This window comes from Plutella xylostella, chromosome 23, assembly GCF_932276165.1.
Source record: "Plutella xylostella chromosome 23, ilPluXylo3.1, whole genome shotgun sequence".
NCBI lineage: Eukaryota > Metazoa > Arthropoda > Insecta > Lepidoptera > Plutellidae > Plutella > Plutella xylostella.
In genome coordinates this window covers 1,101,648-1,123,159 of record NC_064003.1, presented here as the reverse complement: position 1 = coordinate 1,123,159, position 21,512 = coordinate 1,101,648, and the positions used below count along the sequence as shown (strand labels likewise).

General features: G+C 35.9%; 1 protein-coding gene across 1 annotated transcript in view; it reads right to left on the bottom strand.

Moving 5' to 3' along the window:
* Nucleotides 1–21,512, bottom strand: part of LOC105393233 (transcription factor collier) — a 48,833-nt gene that overhangs the window by 21,878 nt on the left and 5,443 nt on the right. The window contains exons 3-7 of the mRNA XM_048629496.1: nucleotides 19,758–19,911; nucleotides 18,887–18,950; nucleotides 16,112–16,167; nucleotides 11,045–11,118; nucleotides 9,278–9,346 (exon numbers count right to left, since the gene is read on the bottom strand). Coding sequence (XP_048485453.1) covers nucleotides 9,278–9,346; nucleotides 11,045–11,118; nucleotides 16,112–16,167; nucleotides 18,887–18,950; nucleotides 19,758–19,911 — 417 coding nt within the window. The remainder of the gene's footprint in view (nucleotides 1–9,277; nucleotides 9,347–11,044; nucleotides 11,119–16,111; nucleotides 16,168–18,886; nucleotides 18,951–19,757; nucleotides 19,912–21,512) is intronic.

The window sequence follows — 21,512 nt, the reverse complement described above, 5'->3', positions numbered from 1 at the left end:
GGGCGCTGGCAGCGCAGCAAACGACCTCCCGTTAAGACCCTCCATGGGCTGCCCCGTAATATGCTTGAATACTTAGGACCCCGAATAACTAAACACCAAACGCGCACAAGCCAAACCCAACCTTCTACTAATTGCTTTTAGAGTCATTAACGAACGCACCCCTCGAAGCGCCTTCGAACGTTTTGGCAGAGAACCCGAATAGAAAATAAGAAAATAAAAGAATCCCAGCTCGAGAAAAAAAGGTACATAAGATGTATTTTCTCGCAGAGAAGCGTGTCGGTAGCATTGTTAAATATATCGTCCAATCAGTATCCCGAGCAACGAGCAGGAATTAGCGTTTGGAAGTGCGTCTCCTCAATGCTGGCCTACATTATGCGGTGGAGTAAAAAAGAAATCTTATTTGAATTTAGAAGGAGGAAAAAATGCCTGTAGAAAGGGTGAATCCGGCACTAATTTTAAATAGACAGTCGTCGGTGTCAGACGTTTTTAGGGAACACGGGATCGTATGGGTCGGGGTAGGGTATCTAGATAGGCCTTTTATAATTCACACGAAGTTGAGTCTGCACCAGTCGGTAGGTACTTAAGCATTTAATTTCAATCAGTTCCTTACATTTTATCTAGGAATCTTATTAAAAGAAAAAGCACAAAAAATATTCTGTAATTTCGTATGAACCCTCATTGATCCTGAGCCATCGGCGATCTTACGAAGCCACTTCGTCTTCATTCGGGAATCCCTTTAAGGAATCGTATCATTCGTAATGAAAGCTAATTCTTTCATTAGCCACCCGTGACAACGGGAAAAATGTACGCCAAACGAAAACAAATGTTGCACAGTAGGTAGCTATGTACTAACCACATGTATTAAGTTATAGAGAAATTTAAAAAATAGTTTCTTTACAAGTACAATTATTTATTTATTAGTAAAGTAGTACTTTATGTCTTTTGTGGAAAAATTCAAGTTAGTCCATATTCGAAAAAACAAAAGAACAAGAAAAAAGCTCAAAAGTGAACAAAAAATACTTAGAAATAATGCAAAAAATACAACAGTTAAATCACTATTAGGGAAAAATTAAATAGATAATTTATTGGAAATAAGAACATCACCAGTGACACAGACATAAAAAACAACTTAGGACTTTTGTGAAGGAATTGCAAGCTATGATAGATAAAACAGACAGATACACTGATACCCATGTAAAACTTATACCACTCGTCTTTATTTAAAAAAAAAGGCTTCATTTTTAAACAAACAAGCCACCGCTGACAACGAATCGAAGTGCAATAAAACTCCATTTATCAATAACACAAATCCAAATCAGATCTGACAAGGCGTTAATGGTGAGCCAATGCAATTTAATCTACCCCCGGCGCCGATCTCCCCGCTGCAATCCGATTTTGAAACAAAAATCTTTTCCAGTTTTGTCTCTTATTCTAGAGAGATCTTTGAATAAAATGTAGCAATGCACAATTTTGGGTTTCAGAGATTGATATCGATTGGTTGTTTTTGGTAAGTATATTTTATTGAAAAATTCTCTATATAAAGAAGAATAACAGAAAATATCAAGTGATATAATAATGCCTACATAAGATTTTGTCCTATCTTTCCAAGCCATTGTAAAAATGACCGTGCATGATAAACAAAGTATTAATAAAAATCACAAAAAAAACTTACATCACTGACCCTCTCCTTACTTGAAACTATCGATATAAAGCTTAAATTAGATTTGCAAGTGACAATTGGAAAAGGCGCTTCCATTAAACGGGACCCCTACGACTTCCTCGCAAATATTCCTTACGCATCGATTTTCTATTGTGTACACTCCCGTGCGACTAGTAGGTAGAAAAAGTAAAAGTAAAAAGTAATCTATTTCTATAAAATATGTTTACAGTGGTTACATCTGCAAATTCCGCACTAGGCGAACCTGTATCGCGGAATTTATTATATACATACTCAACGCGGTGCTGAACTAAATGTAAGTAAAACCAACTTAAAGTAAGTACAAGGTGTATTCAAAAGAAAAGGAATGATGTTCTAAGTGATCAAAGATGTGAAGGTCAATCTAGAGTAAAAGCATAGAAACCTATTAGTTTTGTGCAAAAACTGATGATAATGCCGCCCGCTGGAACGATGGCCTTAGACAGGCTGGTAATGGCTGAATTAGGAAGGCTGAGGACAGAGCGTTGTGGCTCTTCAGAGAGAGAGGTCTATCCGTGGACGATTCCGGTCTGATGATGATGACAATGAAAATTCTCACAAATACTATCATAAGACACCAACAAGCCATTGGAGAAGCTCACGGCAATAATCCCGAAGCCTTGAAGCCGGCTGCACTAACGCAATCAGACAAGTACGCAATCACGCCACATTGTTGCACAGACATCGTCAAAGAGCAAAGGAGCCAGACTCCTAGTGTCCTAAATAATTAATTGCCTCTTAAATGCGCCGACGTCTCGGCTCAAGGGGTGTTCTAACCTCCACTGTGCATACGCCGTAAGTGCTTCGCTTACTGCTGTGTACTCTGCTCATTTCATTCTTCATTGCACAGTTATTCGTGTTCATCTGAGGCTCGAGAATTAACAACGATTGGTATCAGTTGCTGAAATCTTCGGTAACTGTGAATTTACTTGCAGTTTTTTTTTATATAGAGTTTTATAACTATTAATTTTTAGTCATGGATAAATATGAAGATCATAAGAAAATTTTGTCTATTACTAGGCCCGGTGTATCATGAAAATAAAAAAACTAGAAGATTATAATAATATATCTTAACAATTACATTTGAATTATGATTATACATGCTATGATTATGTTATAAATTGCTCCTCAAATCACAAAAACTTGTTAGCAAAGGTAAGTAACACGAAAACTTATCTTTTTAATTTCATCAACCTAATGGATTTCAAAAGAGGGATAGACAAATCATTTAGTTTATGTGCTACAATTAGGCAAACGTGAAATTGAAGATTGGCCCATCAATCAAATGAAAAGGCATGATTACACATAAATCTTGATTACTAACTGAATGAGCACTCGTATTTAATTGAATGTAAGTGTAGTCTCCTTTAGATGGAAACTGAAGGGGAATAAAAAATAAAAATGTTTAGATATGTTCATAATACAATGTATTCATGTTCATGTATTGGAATGGATTTCATTTAATGTACCTATGTAGGTAGGTAGATTAACCATTTAGTAAAAACTATTTAGTATCGATAATAAATAGTTAAATTTTAATTTATTATCTTTATCATTATTTTACATCTCACACATATTTTCCCTTCAAAAGCAAAATTACCATATCCACATTAAACCACACGTAAAGTAGCTGAAAGTTTTACGTAAACCAACCATTTGCGAGTTATGTGACCGCGAGCACGCGATGCCTTCATAAAAGGCACAATTAACGTTTGTTTGTTTTGCTACCGAGTAAAAGGTGTGTTTGTCTTCAAAGAAGATGTCACGCATGCATTTGTATTCAAATTTTATGTCGCTCCAACATTAGAATTTTTATGAGAGCTTCCACGGAAACACAGAAATCTTTAAATGAATTTTATAGACTCTTCCGCAAGAAACATGATGATGATGCAATGCAGATATCCTATGTAAATTTCGACATAATAAATTAATTTATAAATAGTTAAAAAATAGGTTACACAAAGACGACCGCACCACCAAAAAATGCTCAATTCTGCAAGTAAAAAAGAAGACAAAGATTTTGGTTTCTGGGCTTTCTTGTTAAAAAATAATACAAAAAGCAATTATCCTCGGCCATTACTCCCGATGTAATTTAAGCTCCACCAATATGGCAGCATTTGAGTGGAAAATTCTCCTCGAACAGAAGCAAGGAGGGACTGATAAAACCCTGTCACTAATTAAGTGGGCCCGCGACTTAATAATAGATTTGCTGCTAATTTGCTGGAATTTCATCGCAGCTTTCCATAATAAAAGGTAAATTGGTTAGAATCACAAGTTTATAAATACAAAATAAAAATCTAAAACGTTAAATGTAGGAAACATTAAAATGTGAGAAGTTATCGAGAAACAAACCTTTAGATCTAAAAGTGAAATAGTATAAACTCCAGCCAACGTAGAGATTGGGCTAGTTGCAATTCATCATTATTATTCCAGACAATTTATCAAGCGGTTAGCTGGCCGCGCGCCGGATCGCACATCCTAACGAGATGGTGAATTTTCAAGGTATAATGTACGAACCGACGAATCACGTATTGGAATTGTGAATGAGCTCGGAATTGAGATAGAAGAGCGGCACATGCCAAAGGAAGCCTGGAATTTGGCAAGAGTGAACTTGTCAATATAGTAGAATAAGAATAGAATAATGTAATACTAATAATATATCTAACGTTAAAAATCCTCGACATGCAACACTAAAATTTCCATAACTTTTGAACAGCTAAGCCGTTGATGTGAACAGCTAAGAAAACTCGGGGTAACATTAATTATTATGACCCAAAAAATAACACCAAAATCGGTTCAGCCGTTTGGGAGCTACGCTACCACAGACAGATATACACATACACAGACACTTTAAAATTATAACACCGCTCTTCTTCAGTCGGTGGTAAACAAACTAAAAGTTTAATAAGTTTACGTCACGTCAAACATAGCTTACTTTTTTAGTATCTAAAGGTAGATAAGTTAAAACTTAGATCAATACTGTAAGGAGATTTATTGTGGAACGAACATTTTCATGTCCAATTTACCCCGTGGAGAGCGCTGGCGAAGGGTCGATATCATTACCAGAGCTTATTATTACGACTTTATCATATTTCAATTTACGATCGTCACCCGGACTTATCGAGTAGAAAAATCAGGGGGCATCCGAGTACCGCCGATATAAATCAGAAATGAGACGTCTCATTACTGACTTGATATATTGATTTTTGGCTAAGTACAGCTTTATATGGCATCGGATTACATTTAACTTCCTTATATTTTGCCAAAAATTCACATCTCAATCAACATTTGAATATGCAAAACTTACCCTCCTCACCATACCATAGGAATTTTAGACAAAATACTGGCGAGTCAGATAAAGGAAGCGGCCACAGAAAATGCTGGTTGGAGGGAATAAGAAAATGGTCCTAGTTGTTAAGTCTTGCACAGTTTCTGTCGCTATCTGGTGGATAAGCGGCCTAATCACCAGTCGTCTGCTCTGTATCGGCGAGCGGCGGAGCGCGGGTGTTCCCCAGGGCAATGTTTTGGGACCAGTATTTTTTTTTGGCTACATTATACCGGTAATCGTGCCGATTTCTTTTCTTCTGCCTCAGTTTTGTAATCTTAACCTTTGTTGTGATTTAACAAATAGTTTTAGTGATTTGAATAGTTATAGCATTAATAAAAAAAATTATAATAAATTAACTTTGTTTTTTTAATTAGCTACACATGCATAATTTGCATAATTAAAAATAAAGTATTTACATGCATTTCTCGTTCCCATTATAATAAATATGTAGGTAGTCATGCAGTTAGCAGTAAGTAATTTAGATAATTTATTACTGTGGTTTCACCAACTTTTGAGCAGTCATAGTCAAAGCAGATTTCCAACAAGAAAATCCAAATACCTACCAAGACAACAAACATTTCTTACTCTCAATTATTTCCAGCGTTCAACAAGGTACAGTCGCGTACAAACGCTATAGCGAAATCGGCTCGGAAAGGAATTTATTTAGCGCAAAGGCGAAGGAGGCGAGCGGCGCCACAGCGTATCTAATGAGATAATATAATAGCCGAGATTCTCTCCTACCGCCGTTCGCGAGACCGAAAATTACCGGAAAACTGCAGCCCAAGGCGCGGCCATAGAGCGTAACGCTTCATTCATTTTAAACTTGGATTTCGAATCGCGTTCGCACAAAAAGTTCATATTTCAATTTTCTTTCTTTTACATAACATTGTCAAGTTACTCACTAGTGTTCTATCAAATGGAGCATAAGAGGGTCATATCGAATCGGAAATTGATTTTGTCGCGCCCAAAATAGGGTGTAAAAATCCTATTGTGCCTCTCATATAGATGTCAACCATATGGCGATATTACACACTGTTTCACAATTTTGGTACGCGTTTTTTTGAGTTCAGTAGCTATTAAAATGACTATATAAAATAGGTTATACCTGCTTATCTATAAATTATACCGCATTATTATTAATTGAAACACTTTCATTCCACCACACTCACACATACTAAGTTAGTAGGTACATTCGGCCGCCCTTTAAACTTTATGCGTGCTTCGAAACACCTTTAATTGCTATTCCAGTCACAATATGCTTAACCAATTGTGATTAAATGCACATGCCCCTCTAGATTTCACTTTCCCATTATCAGAGTTACAAGTCTGTTTGGATCGCTTAAAGTCATTGGTTTGTTTATCCAAAATAGACCTTTTGACGTGGTATTTTAGATTTGAATCTGTTGAAGCAGAGGCAAACGGGTGATATAGATTCAAGCACGACAAAACATCTTAATCATTACGGTTCATAAAATTTCTAAGTGATTGCCTGAAGGGGACCAATCGCGTGGTGACTGCTAATCGATTTCGGAAGTCCATCTTTTAAAAGACTCGTTACAATTGTGAAGGCAATCAATGTTGTTAGTCAAAAGTGTATTTTAGAGGGGTTAGAAAAACGGGTATCGATATCTATTTTTATCGGGAATCAATTATCCCATTTATTGATTGCTAGGAAATGATATTTATGTAGTAATTGGACCAATAAATTATCTAAAACTTATTCAGATGACATCACATTTGACGCTCGACAAGGAAAACTTCTTCTCCCCGTGTAAGCAGTATTTTTTATTAATATTAAGTAAATCCTATATACCTACGTGAACATCAAAAATTGTGCATCCGTAAAAACTGTGGCAGAGAACCGCGAGCGGGCCGGGACGCCGGGACGCCGGGATAATGAAATTGTGTACAGAGGCGCATCGAGGCAAGAGCGTGTCTCGGAAAAAATCCACTTAACAAATTGCTGCTGATTCGAAGGGTTCTGCGTTGTGCCCACTGTGCGGGCAATTACCCGACGTGTTGTCGATACGACGAGCTGTTGTGCAAGATTGCGGATGACTTCTTCATTTGGTCGGTTAATCGGACACGTTGAAACTTATTATGAGTTTTCTGGCTGACTGTCCGGTGTAAATGTTTGAAAACGTGTAAAAGGAAAATATTGCAGAATATGTGGAGGTAATTGAGTAAATTAGGACAGCCTTTAGTTAAATTAACCACCTCACCCGCCATAAAGTAATAAGTAAAACAATCCACTTACAAAAATAAACTATCAAACTGCATGCATAAAATAATTAAACCATCAAAAAAGGTATCATTGCTCGAATAGCGACGGCGTATAAAAAAGCAAATTGCGCAAAACACGACGTTAATGAATTCGGGTGGCGCGCGCTTCGCACGCAATTGCACAATTTCAATTATCGTATTAGTTCGCGACTGTACTGTGGACGTCACCCTACGTGCATGACGGTTGCAGTTCGAATTTAACTCTTACGACGTACGAATTAACAGCTGTACATTTTTTTACGCTGTAGCTGGGCGAGGCATCGCACTGATGGATTATTGCCCCACTTGTACGCGACGCTTCGTATCGTATGAGTATGATGTTCGGTGCGGATGACTAAAGTAATTTAAATAAAAATACACGTAAACTCCCATATGGTTTAAAAAAAAGGGTTTTGATAATCAACAATGGAACAAAATCCATATTCATAGCCAAATTACGTATTGACAAAAGAGCAATAACGGTAGCAGGTAATTCTGATAATTTTCCCCACATCAAAAGGTTGAAAAATCAAAAGTTATTCCCCGTTACGATATTTTCACAATCAACTTTGCACGTTTCGCGGCGAAGCAAAGAAAAGTTGGAACACAAAGGGCGTAGATGAATTTTCCCGTTATGGAGGTGAAAAAATTTGAATCGACTGAGCCTCGAAACCAGCATTTGATATCGATAGGGTTGTCGACGTAATAGAAAAAATGCTGCCTTCATTTTTGTCACGTAGAGAGCCGGACAAAAACTCGGCGAATCTATGTAACATACCTAACTTTATTAAATCTATCCACCATACGTGTTTTTGTTCGATTATCTTTGGTGATTGAAATATTAATAAATATTGTCGTCATGGATAGTATGAGCAGGCTAATTGGCATCCCCAATATTCAAAACAAAAAGCTCGGTATATAACAAAACACGCCCACTTCTACAGAAATTCCGAAAAAGGGCGCTAAAACAAAGCCACGTGACAACGACTCATTCATTTCACCTGTCAATAGAGCTATTGAACCTCCATGTTTGTCTGATTAGCCGATGCTCCTCCTGTATACCAGACCAGTTCACTTGAGCCCTCCATTTCATTTTCTCTATACTATCCTCAACCAAAAGGGAAAATTTCGGAGGTCTGGCAATAGAAATCTGGACTGGAGGCGTCATAATAGCGCAGCGTGATACCAATATTGGGACAAATTTTTCATCTTTTGTTTTTGCCGATTGTTAGAAATTCGATCCATGTTTTTGTTAGGTGGGATTGGGTTTTTTGTTTCTGTTGTCTTTTGTTTTATTATTGTGACATCAAATATTTCTAGCGTATTCATAATCGGCGTAATTTCCAGTTTTATCAAATTAGTCGCCCAGCTTAGCCTGATATAACCAAAATAGCCGCCGCATTTAGCCGCCGAATTTCGAAAAGCTACTCAAACTTTTTCGTAAAAATTATGCGCGCAGAATTTGCACAATCAAAACTTTGAAACAAAAATACAATGCTAACCGGGCTCAAAGTTTCTATATCTGACTGTGAAAATGCATTTGCCTGCAAAGTTTCCCGATGGCCGCAAATGTTGATGAATCGTTTGAAAATGGAAGAACACGAAATAGACCCCCAATAAAGGCGAGTTTCGCTTCCTTTTGCTCGTAGCGGTTTAGAAGGGAAAATTTTATAACGCAATTGGAAGCTTATTCTCTAAGGCTCTTGCTTGCTTCGGGATTTCAACTGTGACATGCTCTAATGAACGTTTAATTAACAGAATATCAATGTCTGCGACCATTTTGTGAAATGTCTACGAGGTTTTAGACAGTCGAAATTTCCGGATTCGGATGTGGTATTTCACGTGCCTTTTTTAGTCTTACTGCCGTTTAGTAAGTGAGTGATTTATTACCTTTGAGAACAAATTTTAGTAAGTATTTATGAAAAGATTAACTATTTAATTTTACGCACATACATTTTTACTGTCTTATTAGTTATTTATTTAAAACATACCTGTCAATAATGACTGGATCTGAAGGCGTTTCGTTTCTGTTTCCACAACTTTTCTTGTCACAACACCGACTGAAAAAAATAAGTAAGTTAGTTTGCACATAGGAACAAATTGCATATAGGTAAGTTATAAAATATTTTTTATGGCACTATTTCAGTTACCACTGTTTACCAAAAAAATATAATGAATAATGAATATACATAAATAAATTTCTAGTTATTTCCCTCCTAAATAAAATCTACACATTAACGCATTGTGCGGTTAGTACTCCTATTTCTATTTTTAGTTACGTCTTCCTACTACTACTTCCTACTTCTACTTTGTGGGGAGTAAAGCAAAAATAAAACCCCAAACATAAAGGTATGTCCACACTATTCCATAACACGACATCTATACAACAAGCACCCTATTGCACCCCCTGACGCAAAGGGCAAAGACATTGAAAGGACAGACTCCCTTGAGACCCCGCCCCAGAAGACGCTAGACAGAGACACACATAGCCCGATGAGAGGATAAACAAATGCAGTTTAAAACGGTATAGAGGTAAAGTGAAGTGACTGCGGACGCGGGCGTATATTAGATGGATGGAGTTCGATTTTTGGATAAAAGGATTTGATCTGGGCTGAAAGAAGATTGTGGTTAAAATGGTATGGCGATCGAAAACTTTGTTTAATGAATAGATAAATTATGTGAGGAATACATACAATCATTTAAAAACGAAAACGTTTCAAAGTACTTAGTAGAATTTTTTCATGAGAAAAATAATAATATAAAAATATATGTATTTAATATTAAGAAGGTAGTTATCCTATACCTCCGCTGTACCCAGTCTAAGGTGGAATAAAATTTTAATTGCTCCTACCCACCTCGGTCTCTTCTGCACCAATACTAACGCAAAATGGCGAGACGCAACGCACGGGAGCCGCGACGTAAACAAACGACTGTTGTGTGTGGACATGCCTTTAGTTAACAACTAAATAATTTGCTTTGTTATAAATTGTGGATGCTGTGAAGACTGGAATTTTGAAATTAGTCTCAATTTTTTTTATCATTTATGTTTTCCGAATGAACTACCTAGGTATTTGATTCTAGGCTAGTCTAGGAAAGGCAACTAAGAAAACATGGTTAATTAAACTTATAAACCGATTACTAGATGCTTATAATATTCTGTATTTAATTTTGATGCACCTGCAATTAATATAACAATATAAATAAAATATAACATGGATACAATACAATTTATACAAAAAAAAACAGTAGGAGTGACAGACAGTAGGTTCTGCTAAAGTTTCAAGAAACATGACGAGCAAAATATTATTGACAAAGTCAATATATATGACAAATGATGAGAGCCAACGGATATTTCCAGGAACTATAATGGAATCGACCATAAATAATATTAGTTTTTATGAATAGCGTTTTAGTAAGACGTTTAATGTGAAACATGCCTTATATTTAGTGATTTAAGGTTAACCTACACAGGGAGGCTAGTAAAATAAAAAAAATATAGTTGACTTGGAAAACAAAAAAAAGACTTTATATTACAGCTACCTAACCGCCACCATACATAATCATAATTTCTTATCTTATCTATGAAATCTGACGTAGGTCAAATTGTATGGATCAGTCGATCTAGCAGCTTTGGTCAGATTTTGGCCAGATCAGGTAGTATTGTCGATTACTATTGTGTCGGTGGTTGTACGGTATCCGGAATATTATCTTTTCATCAAGTAAAAAATTAAAATAGGTATATATCGTTTGGTTCTCACCTGCACATAACTTCATGAGTGAGCAGCACCCTGCACATTTCAGGATTCTTGTCTTGACCCTCGTATACGATTGGCTGAAACAAACAATGCAATTTAGTAACTACAGCATACATTAACATTGCAGCTATAGCAAAGACACATTAACTGTTAATTTTTGTCTACAACAGTTATGCAGCAGCATAGTTTTTTTTATAAGAAATTAAGAAAAACCACTTTTAAATGAAAATCAGCCAATGTTTAATCCAGAGTGTCTATTACTAAGAAATCATGTAAATCTGTGCGTTTTCCCGTTAAATAGTAACAAACATCCATCCATTCATACTTTGAAACTTAAGTGGAATTCTATGAAACACGTGTCTTATAAACCTAAATTACCCAAAATCTCTGTTTAGTACTTATTTATTGAAAATAAAAATAATATGAAACCATGAGCAATTTTCTACACTAATGGAATTCGTTTCTTATCGACAAAATTAATTAAAAGTTGCATAAAAATAAAACTGAAACTAATTCATAAAAAATTGGGCATCAGATAAGATAAAAATGTAGGTGCCTTCTTCATCAAGTAATTACATTTTGCTAATTTATTCACCCTTTTCTGCATATAAATAAACTTCTATATCCACTATACGAGTATACATACACCCTAAAAGGAATCGCTCCAAAAAATAATGTTTTTATAGTTCATTCATTTTAATACTTCTTTCTTGATGAATAGGTAGGTACTTACATACAGGTACTTATATCAAAACTTTTCAATATCCATGGGAATTATGATAAGGAAATAACCTTATTTTATGTTTTTCTATGCAGTGTTGTCTACCTATATAATCATAAATGATTCCTTTTTCATATAAACACATGGAAATAGCAAAATAAGTGCCAAACAACATTAACGCTACTTTTATACAAAAAGTATTTAGAGTACAGGTCTTTCGTCAATGGGGCACAACCCTCCGCACATGTTTCTCTTATCTATTAATATCTAATTACTGGTAAATGCAGAGGAAGCTATTGGGAGGGGTGTACAGTAATCCGGGACTTTAGTTTGGAAAAGGCCAACAAATGTGTCCGGCTTATTTCATGTTATAGTTGAAGGGAAAGTTATAATTTTTAACCCAGTAACCAAAAAGTTTTGGTGTCATAAGTTTAATGTTATGTAGGTAAGTAGGTATTTCTGGGTCGGTATCTGCGTCCAAAACGTAGTGTTTTTACAGTCTTCAACCCAATTTTATAGAAAACGGATTGCCTTTAATATAACTCTAACTAAACGATAATAAAGTTTATGTACAGTCTCATGCAAAGGAACCTGACCCCTATCAGATATATTTGTCACTATGACACAGGTCAGGTTTCTTGGTCCGAGACTGTACTTCCAAATGAAAAAAAACCTCTTTTTGTTGCGTAATCCATCTCCAGTACGTAATGTAGAACGCACAACATTGTATTCTTTAACCATTAAATAAAAGCCGCATTATTACAATTATTACATCGGCTTACTTATACTTACGAGGGTCAGAATATTTAGGGATGTTGGCATCAGGTGGTTCTCAATCGATACTAAATACTTTCAAAACATAACAATGTAGGTATAATGGTTAGTTGCGTTTGACGAAAAATGCAGAGCTTTTAATTTCTAAACCTAGCTGAAGTTTATATAAAAGCTATCCATTCAAAAAAGTAAACACTTTGCACGATAACACCACTAAACCAGCCAATAATCACCTCAAACTACCAAGCATTGTTTTAAAAAAGCTCTTAAAATCGACCAAAGAGAACTGCAGTGAAGCTACCATTTTTCTAGTTTAACCCGCTGAGTTGGTCCCTTAGGATAGTCAGCACGCGAGTGGGGTGGAAGCAGCGGGCCACATGGGGACGGCGGGCGGCTTGGGATTCAATCTCATGGGAATTTGGGGGGGAATAAAAAAAAATGCCGGCCAGTAGCCACTGACCAGGGCCACTAATTGACGGCGAGGAGGCATTTGAGATTATTTTATTCATAGGTGGTTGTAGGTATTGTTTTAGCTAGTTTGAGATGTGTGTGGTGGGGATATTACATAATAATATATGATGATTTATCGATGAAATGAAGATACACTGATTTACATCATTCATCTTTAGTTATATCCATATTTTACATCCACGAGCAATGAAAAAATCCCCACCTGTCATTGACGTTCCTTATGTCACTGATACTTTTTCATTGCTTTTGAGTGTATTATTCAGTGTATAACCTTAATTCTAGAGCTTTTGTATATAAAACACTGGTTACACAGCGCTTAATTACATTTGATTTGTTCTACAAGGATTACACTTTCATTCAATTTACCAATTTAGAGTCTTAACCTAAGAATCTACTATCGATTAACTACTCATAACCACAACTTTGACTCATCAAATCACTCATCACTCACACAAAACAACAAACCGCAACTAACCAAAAAATCCGTCAAGATGGCGTCCAGATAATAGCAAGTTGTCAATTTAATTATATTAAAACGTTAAGCCGGGACACACGGGCAATCAGCTAATGCCGGGCCGCATGCGAAGCCGACACGCAACGCTGAAGAGCGATTTTGAATTATCTTTGTACTTGGATGGGGATAGGTATAGGAGTTCTGCTGGGTGACCGGTTGGGAAAGACTGTTGCGAAATACGCACTCTAGTTTTGCGGGTTTTGAGATGTTGTTTTTGTTTGTCATTTTTAGGACTAAACAAAGATATTGATGTAGAGATAATAACGTAATGTTTTATTTACTATTAAGTCTAATATATTATTCAATCCCAGAAATAAACACAGAAAATGCTTTCGCTGAAAAACTTAGTTACATAGAATGTTCTGTCCTGTCTGATGACTCACAGATAGTATCCAACAACACACAAATCAAAATGTACATACACATACATTGTACACCGACTTCCCCAAATCAATCAACGCAACACCCGTGAAACCATACACCGCCCAGTTTCCGAAAGTCATTTACTTAACAAAAAGAACCAAATTAACATCTTGTTTGAATATTATAAGCAAACATAATCACTAGCCACGTGTGTGGCGCGCGCCGTCCCATACAAGTCGAACGACTTTCTATGGGATTTCGTTCAGATCCCATATTACCTATCGTGGGCTTCTATATCTTAAGACTAAAAGCAAACAGAGGGGGGCGATTGGTATTTTAGATATTGATATGATAGTTATTTAGTATGGGAACGCAAATAAGAAAGTTGATTGCAGAATTTTGCAAAAAGTTACTAAGATATTTTCATATTTTTAATCGTATGTAAGTATATTCAGAATAGGGATAGTATGGTAGGTATTTAAACTTATTTTTTTTCAAAATAGGTTCTACATTTTATGATTGATTCATCAATACCCACAAGTAGATCATAATAAACCCCCCATCTTATAAAAAAACCTATATACTACTTACCAAAAAAACCCTATAAATTATGTTTATTTACTCCCCATACCGCCACCAAACTACCAGGAGCACAGAAACCTACAAGAGAATGGAAATAAAGCGAGCAAAGAATGGCGGAGTGCAGTGATTTACATGGCTGACAACGCGCCGCGCCGCGCCGAGATTGTGTACTTTTATTATTATTGCCGGTGCACTTGCCAAAGAAATATTGCTTTTGGAAGAATGCTAAACATAGTAAACACGAATGGGTGGGTCGTGACTGCTTTGAACGTGTTTGATTGAGACGTAGCACAGTTTGTTGGACAGTAAACTATGCTGTTTTTTGTATTGATAAATATGATTACTCGTTACCTGAAGAGGACTTTTCACAGTAGTGAAAAACGTAATAAAATTAAAAAAAACATAGTATGTAACTATTTACACTCGCTTTAAGTTTGTGATCTGAGTGCCATGCCATTTTAGGGGACTAATAATGTACTTCTGTAGTAAAACTTGCATAACTGAAAAAATCATATTTTTTTGGTGATAGAGCAAGTTTACTAACTCATATGCATACCATGATCCCCCACCTGATATAAACTCAAAGATTTCATGTTAAAATCAGCATTTCTAAAAAACAAGACCGCTTATATACACCTAAAGTGGTGCAATAAAACTCCCAACAGTTTCAAGTGGCAAGAACCGATTCGTGGCCGCTGCACCGACTAAACTGAACAGAACTTAACTTATTTGCACCAAACTTCTTGGTGTGTTCCTCAGCTAACAAGGTTTGGACTAAGTTAATTATCTTGTTGTTATAAATCTTTCGTAATTGGCCTCCTGTTACAACACTAAGAGCTTGGGATGTGTTGAAATTATATATGTGCGCGTGGTGAAGTTCCAACATATTATTATTTTGGTTCGCAGTTATAATTATTTTACGCCGTGCTACGTGTAGGATGGTTTGAGTTATGGCTGGGAAAGGGTGACGTTTGTATACGGATCAAGGACTTAAGCAAAGTAAGGTGATTAGACTAGCATATCCTATTCTACATGACAATAAAACCTATTTAAAAAATTCACTACACTCTACACTATTTTGTAAACGAAGTTAGCATGGCTTAGTAAATAAACAAAAAGCCAGAATATTTAGACACCTAATAAATAAATAAGTTAATTTTTCATAGAAACAAAAAGTAGAACATACACGTAATACCACTTAAGGATTACAATGTAAGTTCATGTGAACGAAAAATAAAACTAGTCCACTTTGACCCGTCACTCAAATTGCCCATCTGACACCTCGCTTTGTACCCTTCCGTTCATCACTAAAACTTAAATTATAACACGAGATAAAATACGAGATAAAGGACAGTGGGCACAAATGCAATGTGATTTTAGTGAACAGGAGGGCGGGAGGATTAGGGCCTAATCGTGTGGCGATGACAATCTCGCGCGTGCCACGCACACGCCTAGTGGCAGTCGAGAATATATGCCACTATTTAGTACAGTGATTTAAAATAACTGAGTAGTAGAATAGTGCTTTGGAGTCGGCTGCGCATAAACTGAAAGCATTATTTAGAAAAGCCCACATTCGTAATTCCTAGAGCGTAAGTTCTGTCACGATTGTGTAATAGTTAAGAAATAAGATTGTGCAAAAACTCACCTGTTTTGTGACTGAGTCGATAAGTCGAACAAATATATCTTGTTCTTGTCTGATACCTACGAACAAAAAGAATGGTATTATTTATTGCATCAATAAACAGTGGTACAAAACATTATTCTAAAAACGTATTTTAATACAATAAGAACAAGAATTCAAAGGCAATAATAACCTAAAGAAATGTGTGTCTTTTAGAAAATGTCGTAGTCTCGTAGCGTTGCTACGAATGCCTACGATCGTAGCAAATTCGTAGCTCGTAGCTTGCGTAGCCCGTAGCAAAACTGCAGACAACTTTTTTTAAAGCAATTTTCATTGAATCTAACTTCACTGAAGTAATTAGAATGAAAGGCATTTTTAGCGGAACTGAAAACTAATGTAATTAAAAAGGACGCTCTAATGGTAGTGTTAATTAAAAAGTCTAATAGACAGGCTTTTAACGTGGAACTAATGATTTTACAGTATTTAAATGCTATTTTAAACGTGTATTATATCCTTTATCAGATAGCACAATGAATTAATTGAATGGCATATTCAATTCAAATCCATTTTTACATTTACTGTAAACTTTCATAAGTACAGCTGAACACAAAAGAGTAGAGATTAATGTTTTTGGAACTAAACAGATTTAAACCTGGCAATAAAAAAAACTTGTGATTTGTGGTCTGTTTCTATGGTTTGAATGTCAAACTCGCCCTGTTCCTGTATAAACAAATCGAATTTTGCTTAATTTTGGAGTTTTGTGGATTGTTGAGTTTGTTCACGAAGTGAAAATGAATAAAACCATTCGCAGCGAAGCTAGACAGATGATTTACAGCGTTTACCTACGATGTTTGGCGGAGAATGAGGCTGGAGAAGTATTAGTCAATATATACGATGTTTATGAAAGAGCAGCGTTTTATACTGGTGAGTAGGTACTTAATTTCTTACCATTAACATACATTGCTTATATTTCTTGTAAAAAGTACTATTTTGATGTAATAGAATGCCTTTCAATGTGTATTTGTTATTCTTATAGAGGTTAGAAAATACTAGTGTCAAACGTTACATGACATCAGGGTCTGGATGCTAATGTTGTCAAAACATCAGGTCTAGATACTTTTTTACTAACCCCCGACTCAAAAAGGGTATCGATAAGTTTTACAGCTGTAGGTGTCTATGTGTGTCGGTCTCTCCGTGTAGAGTACCTATTGTAAAAATATGTGTAAGAATATGTAATGCCGAGTTGCAGCAAGGGACTTTAAGCTAATGTGGACATTAAATCTATGTCTGTCTCTTTCTGTCCGTATACTGTCAAAGCAAGGCAACAATACATTTAATGCCGACATTAACTTAAAGATCCTTTCTGCAACTCAGTGTAAGAGTCGGTATAAATTCTCCAGACATAATAATTTGCAAGTCACTGCTTTTCTGACCAATTAAATAATTTGTTGCAGGAAAATCGGTAAACACAGTTTTAGAAGAATTGCCGGGGCACATTTGAACTTTTTCCTGAGCAAGAAAAAACTGTAATAAAATATCGATGTGTGATACTATCACTTTTCTCCTATAGTAATTACATAATGGGATAACCAACACAGTTTCAGTGCAAAAAAACATTATGAAATACACAATGAAATAAAAGTTACAGTTGATTTGATTTAATTAAATTCATTCAAGACTGCCCCCCTCTCCCCTACTAATTTCTTCTCTTAACATAAACCTCCCCAAAAAGTCGCATTTTATAATTAGTAAATATTTGAAACATTTCTCGTTTTGATTTTTTCTGCTAAAGTATCGTGATACTTTTGTCCGTTTTCTATACTATAATAGTGTGGCCACTTTCTTAGATTGCAACGCCCTCAATTATTCTCTACTCTTTTATGTTCCATTGTAATTACGATTACAAACACACTTAGCTAAGAATTTTTGACCAATTAGACTTGGAATGGGTAAAACGAGTTGGTTGAAAATTCTTAACATAAACATTATAGGGCTAACTATAGTGAGACGGTGCACAGTATTGCAGACATATGAATAAATGAGCCCAAGACAACTCGCTTCCTCAACCTACAGCTAAACTCATGTTATCACCCAATGATATTATGATCTGCAAAACTGGTGCTCGAGTTTTACGCAAGATGACGTTTAAACAATCTTTGTGAAGGCTGCGTTAATTATATAATTTTAGGTACACAGCCGTGTATCGAAGTGCACTTTTGAAGGTAGGCGCTAAGTAATTGTTGCAATAACAATGATTATTTTGCATTTTTGACAACTTTGACGACCGAGAAAACTCTATATCTAAAACTTTATAAGTAAGTACATACTTTATACACTTTGTACCTTCTCAAACTCACAAAACGCTAATTAATTTATTCCAACATTGACTTGTTAGTTTGAAAAGGCATTAAACTGCACATCTACTTATGCAGCTAACCATAACATTGTGAATACAAACATAACTCCAAAATATAGAATTCCGTCCGACAATCGAACTCTACACTGACCATAGAGTAGAGACAAACAGCGGCGCAGACAGGACAATAGCGGCATAGATAATATAGATCACAGAGGAGACAATGTGCCGATATTTGCCCACCGAGCTCTGTCAACTGAGCGTCTCTGTCTTTGTGAAGCGACTTAGCTCAGACGTCGGCAGATGATGTTACTGAATAGTGGTGAATAGGTACTGTGGAATACTGTTAGCCATTTTCAATAGCTAAACATTGGTCGATTATCGAGTAAAGTTGAATATTCATAGTGTGTTTAAAAGGCTTACATAAATAATATGTAACTTACCATTTGCATAAAGAAGCTGTAGCCGATATTGTATTCCATTATTCGTTTTTTGACCCTCCGCTTCCTGTAACAAATTAATTCATTTTAATTTCTATATATACAATAATGGAATTATAGTGAGGTTTGGAAGTTCAGCCCAAGCTACAAGTCTTAAGTAGAGTATTTTTTTTTGCTTAACTAGTAAGTGTAAAAAGTACCACGTCACAAATTATAGAGAATAATTTTTGTGTCGTACTTAATAAACCTTTCTTGGGTACTTGTAAAGTTAGGTTTACCAGACTCTACCTCTGACGCCGCATTTTTCATTTTTAAATCGAATCTTATAATCATGATCGTACAACAAGTATTTTTAATGCCACCTACGCGCAATGCAATTATGTAAACGAGCATTGTGTGCACAATAGGCATTATGTCCGATTCATCCTGATTGATGGTCCCGAATTCGATTCCCGATCCTTATCATAACTCCGTAACGCACGGAAAATAAACTAAAAGTAATTTTGTGATGTGAATCAAAATGCGATAATTCTCTCTACTATGTAAATGAGGAAAGTCCTTTCAGGTAGGTGGTGATAATTGATTTTTCCTTTTAGGTATTTATATTTTTATACAAAAAAGATCATAAATGTAAAGGCGTATTCGTGTCCTTGCAGCATTACTAAAACGATTGCGTATTGCTTCCTCTTTTCAACTTTGACGTTCGGTGGTTTCCGTTGTCGTATTAAGCATTAGGGATGCCACTGCCAACCTTCTCTATGTTTTAATTAATTTAAATATTTTAAAAACATTCATTCTAGTGTCTTCTCTTGTTTTGCGTATTGCGAGGCAGGCTCTATAAATTCTATAAGTATATATAAAAACAAAAGCCTACCTGGTCCTTCTCAATAAACCCAATGAAGGCGGTCCGCTCGATCTCGACCGGCTGTCCTGCTCGGTCGTACAGCGCCACCACGAAGTGGAAGAAGTTGCTCTTGCGCAGGTTGCTCGGCGGCTGCTTCTCGAAGTGCGCGCGCCCCACGCCCACGCTGCGGGGGGAGGGGGGTTAGTTTTAATGTTGTGGGGTAGGGGGGAGGGGGGGTGAAAGTTGAAGGAAGATTAAATAAATAAATACATATATAAATATGTGGGGACCTCTCAGACACGGCCATATACGATCCCAAATTTGGTAGAGCCTGTCGTAAAAGTAATATGTATAAGGTTGATAAGTTGATATATATTATCTAGCGTACATATTTAGTTTCGCGTTAAAAGAATTTAGTCATCTAGGGTGTTCAAACTAGTCCAGCCGATTTTTTTAGGAAGATTAACAAACATACAACATATTTTATCATTAAATATTTTAAATGGTTTGAAAAGTAATATCGTGTTCACCGAATAACCTAAAGTAGTTTTTTGCCTTTTAGATGTAATATCATAATATATTTTATTCAAAAAGTTTGTAAGTACTTATATTAATACCTGCTTAAATATTAAACTCTGACAAACTACAAATCCGGAGTGTGGGACAAAAAAAATTTAACCAAAAATCTGTCACACAATTTCAATAGCCATCTGCTACTCTACCCTGCTCGCACCCCACACCACACTGTCTCTATTACTCTCAAAAACAGTAATAAATCTAAAATTCCTTCAACACAGTTGCTTAGAATTATCCCTCTATTTGTCAAGAAACCGCATACAGGCCACTAAGCGGTCCCTTTTCAAAGTAACCATAGACTTTACGAGCTATTTAAACGAAACAAAAAGACATCATAATCCTTTTAGAAATTGATTTACAACTTCTACCGTTAGTTTAAATTTCGAATAGAGGCGTTTTTGTGACAACCCTTGCGTATTGTTCAACTGTTATTAGTTTTGTGTTGTTTAGTTTGGATCACTTTACAGTTAATTGACATGGATTGAGACAACAAATTATTAATCATTTAATTTGTTATTTTTGTGTGTTTTTAAACCATACTATCGGACATTAACTGCCGGTTTCTATAACCTATCTATCTATAACTGGTGGTTACTTTCATACGATTTTGACAGATTGTTACTTTTGATTATGTCAAAATCGTATGAAAGTAACTACCAGTTATGGATAGATAGAGATATAGAAACTGGCAGTTATTGGTATGACTTGTATTTAATCCTGTGTTGTAAAGCCTATTTATAAGATTGCTTTTAAAATCATTATGAAACCGGAAGAAGCATGGACTAATCACACAGTCTACAATATCAAAGCGGCTCAAACGTTTTTTTTTTGCAAGAAGCAGTGGTTTATGATATGCCAAAACATCGATAAACAAGACGCATGGAGTGACGACACTCACACGACGCCACACGCGTCGATACGCATATGGCATTTCCGGATTATTAAGCACACAAAACAACACCATTCTTACCCTCAAATCTCACTCGTAACTCCACGCAATAGAAGTGGAATTAGATTGGGAGAGTAAGGTTGAATGTGTGCAATAAATACATCAATGGAACAGTGTTTCAAATGCGTGCAGTTCATCAAATTTTCGGTCTCATTTCTCATTGCGTTCTGTCTGTGCTCGGTTAGGGATGGCGGTCGTGTTTGAATCTAACTGGAAATTATTATTACAATAAAAACACAAATGAATTCAGTTTACTTTTA